We start from the raw sequence: 17,473 nt of genomic DNA, 5'->3' as shown, positions 1-17,473 counted from the left end.
GCGCGGCGGCATAGGTTGATTCATGCCACGTGACTAGTTCTTTGTGCTTCCTCTCCCGACACGTCTCCCCTTCAACATGGCTGCACGAGGTTAGTACGTCCTAGAAAATCTCCTTTTTATCACTCTAAACCCTCATTTACATGCTCATTAACTGTCTAAAAGACTCCTATAGTTCTAGGTTATTTTATATCCTCAAAATGATTCTCGCAGATTTAGTTTTAGCTCGTCCTGCACACGTGTAACGATGTGTAGAGCGCTTATAATTTTTATCAATCGAACGATACAAAGACCGGCTTTTCATGCATTATCTCCTAAACTCTTTCAAAAGTTTACGGGCTTTTTATTCAGAGAAAAAGATATACATCTTAAGAGTTGGGTAACTAAAGAATTTTTAGATCGGGTGAGAAGTTTGACCTGCATTTGAAAGAAGTTGTTTTTACTCTTTGTTCTTGTTATGACTTCGATCCATTCACCTTCTCCAAGTACTTAAAAATATAAAAAGACTGTAAATTCCGAATATTGAATTCGTATTTATCACAAATGATTTCCTTTTTCTATGTCACTTAACCTTTCTGAGGAAATACAATTATTCTCTAAATTTGTTTCCGATATGTAATAACTACGTTTATAAACCATTGCTTCAACTTGGTAATCTAAATACCTCTTTATATGAAGCGTCACTCGATTAATAAATGGTGAATAACCTTTCTAAGATTACGCCCATTAGATAAATTTAAAATAAAAACGACAAGTGCTTGATTTTTATGCACCACTGAATTTAAAAAAAGCATTATTCCATTGTTATCAGAAATGTAATAGTTGGAAATTTTTTTTTCAACCGCACTAGTCTTAAAGAAGTTCATCTATTAAATGAGACTAAACATCTCAGAGTTACTGGTGACGCAGGACCTGTGCTAGATTAACTATCTCTCTCCACCAAGTCTTTTCTGTTACCATGAGAACGGCTTGACTAGATGTAGATTATATTTATGAGACAACAGTGTCAGTCCTTAATAACACATCAATTATCAGTGAATTTAAATAGTCATAACTTTTGCTTTTTGATTGGCAGGTGTCAGTCTGGTACTGCTTTTGGCCTTGATTGGCTTAAGCCAGAGTTTATCAGCATCCTCAGTACTTAGCTTGCAAGACCAAACCAAGTTACGGAAAATCTTCCAAGATGCTTCTCCCTTCACTGACTTAGAAACTGCTGATTATGCTGTAAAAGGACTAAAATTCTTTAAGTCTGAAATACCAACTACACAGGTGAGGATATTGCTTATTGCTTTGTGATATTGCATTACACTTCAAATTAAGAAAAACCCTTGTGAAAAGAGATGAGAAAACAACAAATCAAAGAAACTCAAGTCACATATATGGTTCAGTTGTGAATTGAATCCTCAATCCCAGGTCCCTCAACCCCACAACACATCAGCAAGAGACAGCACCATAGCAGTGAACGACACCCATACCACTCCCTTAATTTAATTATTGATTTCTTTTACAGGATTTATGCAAGTTTGTCAAGGAAAAAGTTGACATAAATGATATCAAGTCCATCTACCATGCATCATCTGTCAGCAAAACTCTTGGAAACTGCAATGTAATTATACCTCAAGCTTATTGCCTAAATGGCTCTATTTTACTTTCTTTTCCTTTTTTTTCTTTTTTTTTTTTTTTTTTTTTTTTTTGCTAGAAATATTTCAAAACTCAGCAACAGAAAGTACAAAAATGTGAAACATTCAAACAACTTGAGTTATGTAAAATCTTTTGTACAATGAAGATCATATTTCCAATTTTCCCCTTGCAGCTTGCTCTGAATGATGCAGAGAAGAAGCTGAATGAGGCAATTGTTGAAGGTGCAAAAGCCAGTACAATCTTCTATGCAGTGTCTTCCCTGAAGAATCTTGGAATGAAAGGTTGGTAGCCATTATTGTTGTTCTTCTAAGGGTCGAAATATGGCATGGCACATAATATTGCCATGGGACAGAATTGAAAACATCTCTTAAACCAGTCACCTTGTCCAAGATCACTGGTCTGCCAATGGAGACAATCAGACACACTGCTGCCATAATCATCGCATAGCGATGATAGGATTATAGGGCTAAAAATAACGGCTGGTCATTGGACAATATCTGGCCAGAACTGGAAATTGTCCGGTCACATCTTTGTCTTGCCAGTCATTTCGATCAGTGACATTGAGTCAGAAATAAGGTATGACCAAGCTAAAACTAATTTGGCTCGTCATTGTGACTGGTGACTGACCGGCTGTAACTTTTAGCCCTGTATTGGTAGCTAGCAGGAATATGATGGATGGTCCCTTCAATATCATATGTTGCTTATGCAAAACATTAAGAGTGATCATGATATTGAATTGCTTCTTACTTTTGTATTGCAGTTGACAGCAATGCTGTAATCAAAGCAATCCGTGCTGCGGCAAGCTCAGAAGAAGATAGCGTCATGAGGTAACGATTGAAATATTATCTGTTTCTTGGTTTCTAATGAATTCTTTCTCTAATTTGTATGTTATAACAGTTTTCTATAATTTATTACAAATGCAAGTTCTAAGGTCTTGTGTTATTCCATTTTCCCTCTCCAGCTCAGTCCATTCCCTTAACACAGCCATCTTGTTGCCCAAAGAAACTGATGTCGGCTTTATTGTAGACATGGTTGAGGTATGGTTAACCACACAGTAAACTTCGCAATAGTCACTCATAATGATAAATATAAAGAAAATAAATGTATCACACTTGGTTTTCAATGATAGCACTTAATAATAGCAAGTGGCCAACAAACTTGTGGCCCTTTTATAAAAGGAATATAAAAATACCTGCAATGTATTTGGTTTTCTGAAATTTTTTTCTTGAATTATTGTCTTGTTTTAGGATGTGGTTGCCCAAGCTGACGAAATAGATAATACTTATTTACAGGTGAGTTTTGCACAAACTTTATAAATAAACAAATTTAGGTATACACATTTTCGTGATATCCTCTTTGACCCTTTTTTTTTGACCTGTTAAAATCCACCTCCCCATTGAAATGATCGAAGCTGAATGGTTACTTAACACTATGAAGTAGATGAAAATGATTGAAGAAAGGTTTGAGTGCAATAAAAAAAGATAGCAAGATTATTATTCCACATATGATAGTGAAAGGTCTTGATACTTGTAACAAGAAATAGTCCTTCTGATTATTGTATTTGATTTTAGTTCGAAGGTGGTCTAGTTCCTACAGCAGAGGTGATAGCTGCTTCCTATAAGCTTGGTGAGCACTTGAAAAAGAAGCCATCAATCCAAGAGGTAGCGTAATATTCAAATACTTATCACATCGTTCTTGTGTGTTTCTAATTCTATATTCTTGTTAAATTTTCGTTATTGCACTAGTCTTGATAGAATTCATCATTAAATGAGATTAATCACCTCAGGGTTACTGGTGACGCAGGACCTGTGCTAGATTAACTATCTCTCTCCACCAAGTCTTTTCTGTTGCCATGAGAACGGCTTGACTAGATGTAGATGATACTGAGTACTAGTTAATTACTACTAATGATTATTATATTATTATTCTTACTCTGTTTTTAATTTTGTTTTTGTGAACTTATTCCAGGAACAAGTCATCAAATTTGCCAACTACTTATTGACCAGGAAACATGTCCAGTCAGTCAAGGATACCTTCTTCCTTTTGAGGGCTCTCAATATTCTTTCTAATAATGATGTAAGTTTTGAAACTCCTTTAAAGGATTCTGAAAGAAATGTTTTGGCCAAAACCCTCCAAAATGGAAATCTCATTTTTGTTCACTTACATCCAACTTCCTTTTTAATGAGATAATATGGCTTTGTTTTCAAGTTAACTGTCTAATAGTTGGGACATTGATTGCTCAATTATTCATGACCGCACACACTCATTCTGAGATGCACAAGGTGATACTGCATGACTGATCCCTACAACAGTTATGAAGAAACCATAGATTTAAAAAATTCTTATCCTCTTAAGACTGCTGCGAGGTAATGCTAAAACATTCTGATTGTTGCTTTCTGTTCCTTTTAGTTCCATGTACCAGTGGTAGTGCAGCTCTATGGCACCCCTCTTATTTCTGCTGATAATAAAATCTTCAAGGTATGTGAAAGATTTGCTTGTCAACAGACTCTTTTTTCCAAAATTGGCACTTGTCCAGCCAAATACCTCTTAGGCCCATCACATGTGAACAGTCCAATGTAGCCAGACATCATGTCCAGCCATTGGGGATATGTAATTTTTAGTTCTGGTTTGCTACAGGAATATGATCATTTCTCATTACCTATTATTTAGTCTTCCAAGATCCTTATGAATGTACCTATCACGTTTCTGTGACCTCAAAAAAATCCAGATGCCTGGGTTTTGTCTGAAATCAATGCAAAAATACTAAATAGTCATGAAAGTGTAAACTTGATGGACACATCACGCCAAATCACTAGCCAAAACACAAGTAACATGTCAAGTAACATGTAACATGTCTGGGATTGTGGAATTTTCCTGATCACAGAAGGTTGAAAAGTGCTTTAATAGGAAAAAATGAAATGTTGTTACTTTGTATATTTTGTATGTCCCAATCAACACTGATTAATATGTTCATTCATCTTTATTGCTTCATCCATTCATTCATTTACTGATTGAGTTAATTTTATTATTTCCTAGGTTAGAGTGACCAACGTCATGGACAAGGCTTTGGGTAAGATGAGTGTAACAGCAGTATCAGCTACTGACTCTGAGGGAACAACAGTTCTTAGCAACAAGGAATTCAAAGCTGGTGCTGATGAGTAAGTAACATCTACCTAGAACTACAAGTCATAATATACCCTTACTACCAATAGGATATTTGCATTAAAGCATTATTTACTACCAGGTCCTTCACCAAAACATCAGAAAGAGAAGTTTATGTCCTTTACTTTTTAGTAACATTGAGAAGATGGAGAGAGGGAGGGAGGGGGCTCATTCACATCAACCAATCACCCCAGGAGATAAGCCTGTTTACTACCAGAATCCCTTGTATGCTTTCATTTTTCAGTTAATTATCAGCAATTACAGCCTGTATCTTCCTGTTTTCATGAAGAAATTCAAACTTAAATTAAAAATAAAATTGACAAAATGTTTGGTAGCGATAGAGTGCAAACAATTAATCCGTGAAACACTAATTGCTAGATAGTACAAAATAATGCTAATTAAACAATAGAAAACAATGGAATTTGCATGAAATTGTGCTATTTAGTATAACTAAAGTTTCACTGTTATATTGTTTGCACTCTAGTAATTTAAATGATGCTTCATGCAAACTGCCTATTGCTAATCCAAATTTAGGGAAATGCATCACCAATTCCCTCCCCCCACCTCCCACCTTGCCCACCCATACACCCACTTTCTTGCCTTGAGCATCTCACACACATAAACATTTTAAAATAAATACTAAATAGTATTGATGACATGACTAAGTGTCATAATCTAAATTTAATATAAAGACCAGCAAAACAGGGCTATTTTTTGTTGTCATCGCAACAAAATCTTAGGTCAACAGAATTGAGAAGGATGAAGTCTTGTTACGCTAATCTTTACATGCATAAATTGTTTGTCAAAAGTTTCTTTGATTAAGATAATCTAAATTATAATTAATCCATAATCTAATGATTTATTATGCCTTGGTTATGTACAGTGATTTCATAGTAATCACCTCAGAGCTTGGGAAGGGATATTATGCTGCCCATAGGTGAGCAAAACTAAATAAAGACCTTTAGCACAACGTTCTTGCTAGGTACCTCAAACTGTAGTTTGACCTAAGGCATTTTCTCTTAAGCTTTTGACATTCAGCAACTCCTCATGACGAAGTTGTTGCATATTGAATTTCATTAATGAGGTTTCTCTGTGTTTGTGGCATGTTTGTGGGCCTGATCTCTAGCAAATAGCAGTAAACCTGATGTTAAAGGTCTCTAGTAAATCAAAATAAATTATGTAACTTATAAAACAATAAAATAGGATTTAAATTTATGAGAGGTTGTTGGCATCTAAGTACCTGTTATGAAATATTAAACTTTGCATTTCATTAAAAAAAATTATGTGGAGGTTTTGCAAAATCTAGTGCTATCAGCAATGTTAAATGGCATACTCCACCCTCTAGAAATTGAATTCTTTTTCACGTTTCTACTATTGATGGTTTTCACGGTGGCCATGTTGGAGGAACCTAACAAAAGAATTGTCAATGAATTCTTTTGTTATATCCTCCAACATGATTGCCATGTCTTTTGTTATTTAATTCTCTTGGGAATGGTTAAAAACCATCAATTCAACACAGTTGCCGTCATAACATTGTGTAGCTCTCTAACTGTTTGTCTCTAACCTCAAAAAAGCGCAGTAGTCTAAGGGCATTAAAAGTTTAAATTATCATTCAAACTACACAATAATATAAACAAGAAAGATCTCTAAAATTATTATAATATGACAATAAATATATGAGCCTAAAATTTAATATATAAACTACTCATTAAATATATAAACTATTATAAAACTATTATATATTATTAAATTTATAAAATACTCATTAAAATTAAGAATATATAAACTATTCATTAAAACTATGCTTATAAAATATATAAACTATTCATTAAAACTATGCTTATAAAATATATAATCTATTCATTAAAACTATGCTTATAAAATATATAAACTATTCATTAAAACTATGCTTATAAAATATATAATCTATTCATTAAAACTATGCTTATAAAATATATAAACTATTCATTAAAACTATGCTTATAAAATATATAATCTATTCATTAAAACTATGCTTATAAGATTCATAAACTACTGATTAAAACTATGCTTATAAAATATATAATCTATTCATTAAAACTATGCTTATAAAATATATAATCTATTCATTAAAACTATGCTTATAAAATATATAATCTATTCATTAAAACTATGCTTATAAAATATATAATCTATTCATTAAAACTATGCTTATAAAATATATAATCTATTCATTAAAACTATGCTTATAAAATATATAATCTATTCATTAAAACTATGCTTATAAGATTCATAAACTACTGATTAAAACTATGCTTATAAAATATATAATCTATTCATTAAAACTATGCTTATAAGATTCATAAACTACTGATTAAAACTATGCTTATAAGATTCATAAACTACTGATTAAAACTATGCTTATAAAATATATAATCTATTCATTAAAACTATGCTTATAAAATATATAATCTATTCATTAAAACTATGCTTATAAGATTCATAAACTACTGATTAAAACTATGCTTATAAAATATATAATCTATTCATTAAAACTATGCTTATAAGATTCATAAACTATTCATTAAAACTATGCTTATAAAACATATAATCTATTCATTAAAACTATGCTTATAAGATTCATAAACTACTGATTAAAACTATGCTTATAAAATATATAAACTATTCATTAAAACTATGCTTATAAAATATATAATCTATTCATTAAAACTATGCTTATAAAACATATAATCTATTCATTAAAACTATGCTTATAAAATATATAAACTATTCATTAAAACTATGCTTATAAAATATATAAACTATTCATTAAAACTATGCTTATAAAATATATAATCTATTCATTAAAACTATGCTTATAAGATTCATAAACTACTGATTAAAACTATGCTTATAAAATATATAATCTATTCATTAAAACTATGCTTATAAAATATATAATCTATTCATTAAAACTATGCTTATAAAATATATAATCTATTCATTAAAACTATGCTTATAAGATTCATAAACTACTGATTAAAACTATGCTTATAAAATATATAATCTATTCATTAAAACTATGCTTATAAGATTCATAAACTACTGATTAAAACTATGCTTATAAGATTCATAAACTATTCATTAAAACTATGCTTATAAAATATATAATCTATTCATTAAAACTATGCTTATAAGATTCATAAACTACTGATTAAAACTATGCTTATAAAATATATAATCTATTCATTAAAACTATACTTATAAGATTCATAAACTACTGATTAAAACTATGCTTATAAAATATATAATCTATTCATTAAAACTATGCTTATAAGATTCATAAACTACTGATTAAAACTATGCTTATAAAATATATAATCTATTCATTAAAACTATGCTTATAAGATTCATAAACTACTGATTAAAACTATGCTTATAAAATATATAATCTATTCATTAAAACTATGCTTATAAGATTCATAAACTACTGATTAAAACTATGCTTATAAGATTCATAAACTACTGATTAAAACTATGCTTATAAAATATATAATCTATTCATTAAAACTATGCTTATAAGATTCATAAACTACTGATTAAAACTATGCTTATAAAATATATAAACTATTCATTAAAACTATGCTTATAAAATATATAATCTATTCATTAAAACTATGCTTATAAGATTCATAAACTACTGATTAAAACTATGCTTATAAAATATATAATCTATTCATTAAAACTATGCTTATAAGATTCATAAACTACTGATTAAAACTATGCTTATAAAATATATAATCTATTCATTAAAACTATGCTTATAAGATTCATAAACTACTGATTAAAACTATGCTTATAAGATTCATAAACTACTGATTAAAACTATGCTTATAAAATATATAATCTATTCATTAAAACTATGCTTATAAAATATATAATCTATTCATTAAAACTATGCTTATAAGATTCATAAACTACTGATTAAAACTATGCTTATAAAATATATAATCTATTCATTAAAACTATGCTTATAAGATTCATAAACTACTGATTAAAACTATGCTTATAAAATATATAATCTATTCATTAAAACTATGCTTATAAGATTCATAAACTACTGATTAAAACTATGCTTATAAGATTCATAAACTACTGATTAAAACTATGCTTATAAAATATATAATCTATTCATTAAAACTATGCTTATAAGATTCATAAACTACTGATTAAAACTATGCTTTAAAATATATAAACTATTCATTATAAAACTCATGCTTATAAAATACTATAATCTATTCTATTTACAACTATGCTTATCAGATTAATCAACTACTGATTAAAACCTATGCCGTATAAAATATATTAATCTATTCATTAAACTATGCTTATAAGATTCATACTACTGATTTAAAACTATGCTTTATAAACTATATAATCTATTCATTAAAACTCTGCTTATAGATTCAGTAACCTAATGATTAACCACTATTCTATAAGATTCATAACTTACTGATTAAAAACTATGCGTATAAATATATAATCTATTCATTAAAACTATGCATTATAAGATTCATACAACTACTATGATTAAAACTATGCTTATACAATATATAAATCTATTCAGTAAAACCTATGCTTATAAAATATATAATCTATTCATTAAAAACTATGCTTATAAGATTCATGAACTACTGATTAAAACTATGCTTATAAGATCATTAAACTACTGCATTTAAAACTATGCTTATAAAATATATAATCTATTCATTAAAAAAACTTAGCTTATAGATTCATAAACTACTGATTAAACTATGCTTCATAAATATATAAATCTATTCATTTAAAACTATTGCTTAGAAAATATATAATCTATTCATTAAAACTATGCTTATAAGATGCATTCATAAACTACTGATTAAAACCTATGCTTATAAAACAAATATAAATCTATTCATTTAAAACTAGCTTATAAAATAATTAATATTTCCTTAAAAACTATGCTTATAAGATCACATAACTACTGTTCATTAAACTATGGCTTATAAGATTCATAAACCTACTGATTAAAACTATGCTTATAAAATATATAATCTATTCATTAAAACTATGCTTATAAGATTCATAAACTACTGATTAAAACTATGCTTATAAAATATATAAACTATTCATTAAAACTATGCTTATAAAATATATAATCTATTCATTAAAACTATGCTTATAAGATTCATAAACTACTGATTAAAACTATGCTTATAAAATATATAAACTATTCATTAAAACTATGCTTATAAATATATAATCTATTCATTAAAACTATGCTTATAAGATTCATAAACTACTGATTAAAACTATGCTTATAAAATATATAAACTATTCATTAAAACTATGCTTATAAAATATATAATCTATTCATTAAAACTATGCTTATAAGATTCATAAACTACTGATTAAAACTATGCTTATAAAATATATAATCTATTCATTAAAACTATGCTTATAAAATATATAAACTATTCATTAAAACTATGCTTATAAAACATATAATCTATTCATTAAAACTATGCTTATAAGATTCATAAACTACTGATTAAAACTATGCTTATAAAATATATAAACTATTCATTAAAACTATGCTTATAAAATATATAATCTATTCATTAAAACTATGCTTATAAAATATATAATCTATTCATTAAAACTATGCTTATAAGATTCATAAACTACTGATTAAAACTATGCTTGACCTTGCTTGGCACATGAAGCATCATTGAACCATGCAGTCTTAATACATTCATTACTCAACATTATTTCCTGTCTTGGTTCTTTGTAGTTATGATTTGGATTTCATGGCCTCCAAGCCCAGCCCAGGTGTGTACACGGTAACAGTCAACGTCAAACCACAGAAAGAAGACAAGCGCTTGATTGGTACTTCTGGTGCCCAGGTAAATACGAAGGCAAACTTGACTATATGGGAATGATATACTGCTGTAGGATGGTCTTTCTACTAAATGATTATTTATCAACTTTATTAAAATACTAGTGAAATACACTTGTACACTATAGAATATGTAAAGGTAATCATATGCGGCCAAGGAAAATTAAGGATTAATTTCACAGGTGTTTTCAGAGTTTGGAAATTGTCTGAGTCACAACAAAACTCAACAAAACAATTCCATGTCTTCCAAGTATGTGTGAATATATTTGATATATTTTTCCTGCAGCTCAAGGTGAAAGTAGTAACCAAGGTTACCATGGGAAAAGTAGACTTGTCTCTTGTCGACAAAGAACATTCTCACACTGTCAAATCCTTGAGGTATGGAACATGATAGTTGACTATTGTTGGCATATGTAACTGTTTCATTTTGAAGAATTATAATGTTTTATGTAACTTATATTTTACAACCATCATTCCCCATAAAAGACTCTTCCCTCTATACCCACTACTCTCACTACCAGCTGAGCGGTGAATTCTTGTTTCAGCCTATTACAGCCCATTTAGCTGTTTTGCCGCCAGCCCTCAGGCTACTGTTACCAAAGTTTTGCATATTTTTCTGTTTTCTTCTTATGTGCCTACAAGAAGCAGAAATAATTATAGTAAAGAAGAATAAAGATAACTTAACTTTACCACCATGTTTTCTTCGCTTTTTCAAGCTCCAAAATTGCTTAGGACCAGTCATTTTGTCCTCTCATTCTTTACGTGCCTTTTTGAATGCTCAGCTGGTATTTACAACACACAAAACTAAGAAAGGGGGGAAGAAAGATTACACTATGATTTGTTCTTTTTCGTAATCTGCAGCACCAACTACCCAAACAAGTTTGATAAGACCATTGAAGCTGACTTCCACCAGAAAATAGTCATGAAATTTGCCATCAAGAGTGAGGCTGGACAGCTTCTAACCCCACACCAGGTACTGTAAACCATGGTTTTGTCTCCAATACTTGTTAATACCTATCAGACAAGCATTAGTATAATGTCATTACTGCTGTTTGTCTATAGTCTGTACTTCTTTCAACACTACTGTCACCGGAAAAAGCTGTTTTATTTTTATTTTATTTTATTTTTTTACATAGAAGAGAAATAATCTGTTGTTTTCAGTGCAGTTGCTTTGCAAAGCAGGCTGAGTGTACATTAATGGCACCAGCACCATGCTTTGTTTACTAATACAGCACAGTTCTCAACCAATCAGAGCATCGTACTATTAAAGCTATATAATAACTATTTTTACAGTGATTTGATTGCCATTGTATGTTTTGTCTTTGGCTAGGCCTTTGTTAGACTGACAAACCAGAAGACCAAACAAGAAATTTTCTTCGTTCCTGAACCAGACTCAAGCAAAATGTACAAATTTGATCTGGTAAGTACTACAGGATTTTTTTTACTAAATGTGAAGATTTAGTAAGATTTTTGTGACACAAATTACTACAAACATTTTGGCAGCCATTTTATGAAGACATCAAACCTCATGTCACTGCTGGAGAGGAGACTCGCCACCCTATCTAGACAAGAGCACGCCTAGGCCAGAAATTTATCTAATGCAAAATAATAATGATGATGATGACTGCCATGATAATGCATTCAAATTTATTCAAACGTCCTTTGCACTAGTCTTGATAGAATTCACCAGTAAATGAGACTAAACATCTCAGAGTTACTGGTGACGCAGGACCTGTGCTAGATTAACTATCTCTCTCCACCAAGTCTTTTCTGTTACCATGAGAACGGCTTGACTAGATGTAGATTATATTTAAGACTTGTCGATATAATGTCATGACGTGTCTTCCTGTATAAATAAGATTTGTTGGATAATTTTTGATTGTTCCTCTTGTCCGACAGGATCTTGGTGCTACTGCTAAAGACTCTTTTGCCTACAGATCTGGAAAGTATGATATGGTAAGTTTAATGTTTTCATGAATGTTATTGATATTTTAATCCTTTCAGAAAGAAAATTAACAAAATATTGAGTAAAAATTCCTTTTAGGGAATGTACGTTTTTCCTTGGGAGGTCATCAGTAAAAAATATGAACTTTTGTGGAGGGTCAAACTTTTTTTTTTTGACGAAATCTAATTCCTTGTTGATTTGATAGGAGGGTCATGGATTCCTTGTGAAGACTTTGTATGAACCGGGAAAACATTATGCCCAAGTTAAAAAGAGTCTTTTATTCAGACTTTGTAATCGACAGTGATTTGCGATCCCTTTATTTTTGTTATGTACCAGTTGTCAGATATCAGCTACTTGTTCTTTCCTTGTATAGGATATTGTTATTGGTGATGCAGTCATCCAGAACCCCTTTGAGTGGTCAGCTGTAAGTAGAATATCATGATTATCAATTATTATTAGTGCTACACAGGGCTCAGAATAAGGGCCGGTCCATGGACAATGTCTGGCCAAATTAGCACTTGTCCAGCTAAACACCTTTTAGGTCAGTCCTCTTGACTGGTCATATTGATGGTCACATGTTGAGCATTCTAATGTGGCTGGTCGTTATGTCCAGTCTTTGAAAAGTCATTATTATTTGCCCTGTTGAGGAATTTTCTAAAAGAGGGAAAGTTGCCCTATCTAAAGGACCCTGTAATCCAAGATACATCCAATACATACAGTGTCAACAATCATTTTATATTCCAGATTTTTGAAAGTACAAGACCACTAATGTAGACCCTAAGAAAGTACACTTAGTACTGCTGATAAACCTAAGAATCAAAAGTAGTTCATCCTACTCACCTTTACAAGAGTATTTATGATAGGCTTATGAAAAAAGATTATCCATAATTATTATAAATAATTTCGTTTTCCTCCCAGTGTCTTCTTTCATTGACATTTGGAGAACAGCCACCAAAAGCCAAGAAAGAGAAACAAACAATGTACTCAACCAAACCACAAATAGATGTAAGTATTCAACAACATGTTTTTAATTTTCCATCATAACATTCTCTGATCTTCCTGAAAACATTATCCTTCCTAACAGCATACATAGAATGTTCAGTTGAAAAACCTAAAATAGACCTTTGTAGGTCATTTACTTCAATGAACTTTTGTTGTTTTTTTTCACCTCTGTATAGTAGATGTTTAAATAGACCTCCTCGGCTTGAATGTAATGTTTTCCCATTCCAGACCACATGTCATTCCCTAGAGTATCGTTTCTTTGTTTAACTCTTGCACTCGGTTGCACATGAGAAGGCACATAAATATTGTTACAACTCAAACAAAGAATCTTATTCTCAAAGGAATGACACGTGGTCTGAAATGGGAAAACATGCCATTTTTAATCCTATTTTCATAAAAATGTGAAATCGCTAGCGTCAAGCTGCTCACTAAATTTGGTTTTTCACTGCCATCAATCAAAACTAATCAGTAGGTACCTTTCATATTTTTATTGGCAGCAGCAAAAAACTAAATTTCAGTGTGCAGCTCAAAGCTACTGAGTTATCATGTCTGTGAAAATGGTAGTAAAGAATGTGATGAGTTTGTTGGTTACATGAGTGTGTTTTTTGATTGACAGCATCAGTTCCGTGTACCAGAGAAGCGTCCTCCCCAGACTGTATCCACAGCATTCACTGTACTCGTCTTCGTACCCCTTCTCATCATGTTTGTCGTGGTAAGATCCTTATCTTTCTACAGCAGCATGCAAATTGAAAAGCTTAGGCCTAACACTTGCACCATAATCATAGCACATTGTCAGTGATGCAGTAATGTAGATGCATTGCAGCCCTTCTCTATCAGGCGTAATGATACATTAGAGTGATTTTCCTCAGACCCTAAAACAGTTTCTAGTTCACTCTTGTGACTCGAGAGCAATATAATATGCAGACACATTTCATGATGGCTTCATTTTGAATATAGCTACCAGAAATGCTTTGCGAATTTTCTTATTAATGAAACAAATTCATTTAACTTTTTGACCCCCTGCATTTTTGTTGTAGTGGTTTAAAATTGGGGCCAATATCTCAAACTTTGGATTTTCTCTCAGCACTATCGTGTTCCACATTGGTCTAGGAGGTAAGTTCTGTCAAAATAGAAGTCTCTTAGTTTGCGTTTTTAGTATTTCACGACTGCCTTTGAGAGCATCACCAAAAGCATTTACAAGGCATTCCTGGAAAGGGAATGCATTGTGGTCTACAATCTTGGACAAAAGTAGTTGAGAATTTTTCATCCTATCATGCAATAGTACAACTTCTCGCATTAAAAGCTGTTTGATTGACTGCACCCCCTCTCCCCCAGGACAATGTTGGCCCCAGTAGGTAGAACAGCCCTGTCTCCCTGTTAACAACATTGTTTAGGTGTGGAAGGGGGAATTTTTTATGTTTTGCACGAAAATATCCATTGAGACTTAAAATTTCTCACAAATTTTTGTCCTAGATCGTAGCTTGGGTACAAACATCCTTTGCCCATAATGCCTTATATGGTGTTGTTTGTACCCAAACTAGACCACAATGCCTTCTGGTTATCAAACTCTGACACAGTTTTACTTGTTTAATCAAGTTAACTAATTTTGCTTTCTGCCTTTCCCCCCAGCTATTTTCGCATTGTATTACTACTTCTGGATTAAACTGGTATGTAATGAACTGCCATATGGTACAATTTAAATAAAGATAGGGTAAATAAAGATAGGGCATACACCATAGTTGATTCAACTCTAATGATGGTATGTTTTTTAAACAGGACATGTTCACTACACTTAAAGTGCTTGCTGTAATCGGTGGAATAACCTTCCTTGCTGCCAACAGTCTACTGAGTGGCATAGCTGCTCGTAGGTAAGAAACACCACTACTATACTATACAAAAAAATGAACTTGAGTTTTGCAAAACTGATCTAAGTCAGGGCATGGGTAACTCACAGATTGAACACTGAAACAACCTCTGGGCTGATCTAAGTCAGGGCGCGGCTAACTCACAGATAGAACCCTGAAACAACCTCTGGGCTGATCTAAGTCAGGGCATGGCTAACTCACAGATAGAACCCTGAAACAACCTCTGGGCTGATCTAAGTCAGGGCATGGCTAACTCACAGATTGAACACTGAAACAACCTCTGGGCTGATCTAAGTCAGGGCGTGGCTAACTCACAGATAGAACCCTGAAACAACCTCTGGGCTGATCTAAGTCAGGGCATGGCTAACTCACAGATTGAACACTGAAACAACCTCTGGGCTGATCTAAGTCAGGGCGTGGCTAACTCACAGATAGAACCCTGAAACAACCTCTGGGCTGATCTAAGTCAGGGCACGGCTAAATCACAGATTGAACACTGAAACAACCTCTGGGCTGATCTAAGTCAGGGCACGGCTAACTCCCAGATCGAACCCGGAAACACCCACTTAGCTGATTTACGTCAGGGCATGATTTTCCATTAGCAGATTTCCCAATGGATTACTAATGTGTTGTACTTGTTGTCTTTGTTTAGGGCCAAGCGTTAGACGTGTAGAGGAACTACAACAATAATACTACACAGTAGCTATGCAATTTTTATGACTTTGTTGTTCCATTAATAAGATAAATAAAATTCTTTTACATTGTTGATGTTGGAATTATTGCTTGTGGTAGACAAATGTGTACAAATGTTACGTTACTCTATTTAAAGGGAAGACTGGGGGATTCATAGCCTGCGCTGCATCCGGAATTTTCTTACGAGTAAACGTTCGGAGGCACGCAGGCTAGGGGATTCACAGTAAACTATTTTAAAATAGTTGTAGCTCTCAACCTTTCACTCCGTACGAAATCCATGACTGTCCTATTGATGGGTTGCAAGCATTCCCAAGAGAGTTAAAAGTCAAAAACATGGCGGCCATTGTGGTACCGTTGACAATGGATGCTAATGAGAAATCTTTTGTTAAATGGTACCAACATGGCCGCGATGACTCGACGTGCATTCGAAGAATTTAGGCCCCGTCCACACGTGTCCGCAAATTTTCGTATCCGCAAATTTTTTTTTAACGGATACGGGTTGCGTCCGCACGTGTCCGCAAATTTTTGTGTCCGTATCCGCAAATTTTACGAAAACGGATACATGTGGACGGTGAAAACGATTCGAATACGCTGCGTGAAGACGCAAACATTTTCGTATCCGCAAAAAAAAATTTGCGGATACGTGTGGACGGGGCCTTAGTCAACAATGAACAGCTTTCGTGAAAATGTACGGGCTTGTCCCTACACAAAAATTCAAATTTTTACTAATGGTACTCCCCTATGAAGTCCCAACCTTCCCAGCCTCCCAATAAAAGCGTACCTTTCCTAACAGCTTGTCAGTATTAAACCAAAATTCCATGTGTTGGTGATTGGTGTCGCAAAATTTCATTACTTTCTTTCAATTATCATTCAGTTCGACAAAGAAAGCCAATATAACTGAAAACTATTGTCAATGCAAACTCCTAAGACATTAAAGAAAAAAATCAATTATATTAATTTGCCTGGTATGTAAACAAGAACCATGTTTATATTCCATCAAAGGATCTGGACTTTGGTCTGGCAGCAAACTAGCCAAGTTTTTGACCTTTTTTTCGAACCATGCGAAAGAATGTCAAGACTTTGTTTTCGTCCATTAGATTGGCTTTGTCACAAACCAAGGACCGTGTGGAAGAGTAGTTTTAAACTTTCGTGCAAGGGCTGCAAATTCCAATTAACTACATGTCCGCCAAACAGCCTGAAGGTAGAAACAAGGTTATTTTACGGGGGGAGGGAAGAGACGTTTTTTTCATC

General features: G+C 32.3%; 1 protein-coding gene across 2 annotated transcripts; it reads left to right on the top strand.

Moving 5' to 3' along the window:
• Positions 1-7: 7 nt before the first annotated feature.
• On the top strand, positions 8-16,295 carry LOC116290094 (dolichyl-diphosphooligosaccharide--protein glycosyltransferase subunit 2). 2 transcript variants are annotated; one of them, XM_031697077.2, is made up of 24 exons: positions 8-89; positions 1,073-1,266; positions 1,508-1,603; positions 1,811-1,919; positions 2,399-2,465; positions 2,600-2,675; positions 2,886-2,930; positions 3,210-3,299; positions 3,607-3,714; positions 4,048-4,116; positions 4,675-4,796; positions 5,684-5,737; positions 10,613-10,724; positions 11,004-11,095; positions 11,579-11,690; positions 12,048-12,137; positions 12,617-12,673; positions 13,036-13,086; positions 13,581-13,667; positions 14,281-14,376; positions 14,702-14,777; positions 15,294-15,331; positions 15,441-15,532; positions 16,182-16,295. In XM_031697077.2, exons 1-24 carry the CDS (start codon positions 77-79, stop codon positions 16,192-16,194), a joined length of 1,959 nt encoding a protein of 652 aa, XP_031552937.1. In that variant the 5' UTR covers positions 8-76; the 3' UTR covers positions 16,195-16,295. The 2 variants fall into 2 exon arrangements, with proteins under 2 accessions (XP_031552937.1, XP_031552938.1); XM_031697078.2 differs by lacking the exon at positions 5,684-5,737.
• The last annotated feature ends 1,178 nt before the right edge of the window (positions 16,296-17,473 follow it).

This window comes from Actinia tenebrosa, unplaced genomic scaffold (assembly GCF_029948245.1).
Source record: "Actinia tenebrosa isolate PJP-AT-01 unplaced genomic scaffold, QUT_ActTen_1.0 PGA_scaffold13__45_contigs__length_12533684, whole genome shotgun sequence".
NCBI lineage: Eukaryota > Metazoa > Cnidaria > Anthozoa > Actiniaria > Actiniidae > Actinia > Actinia tenebrosa.
Note: the sequence above shows the minus strand (reverse complement) of the source record. Positions and strands in the feature narration are given on the sequence as shown.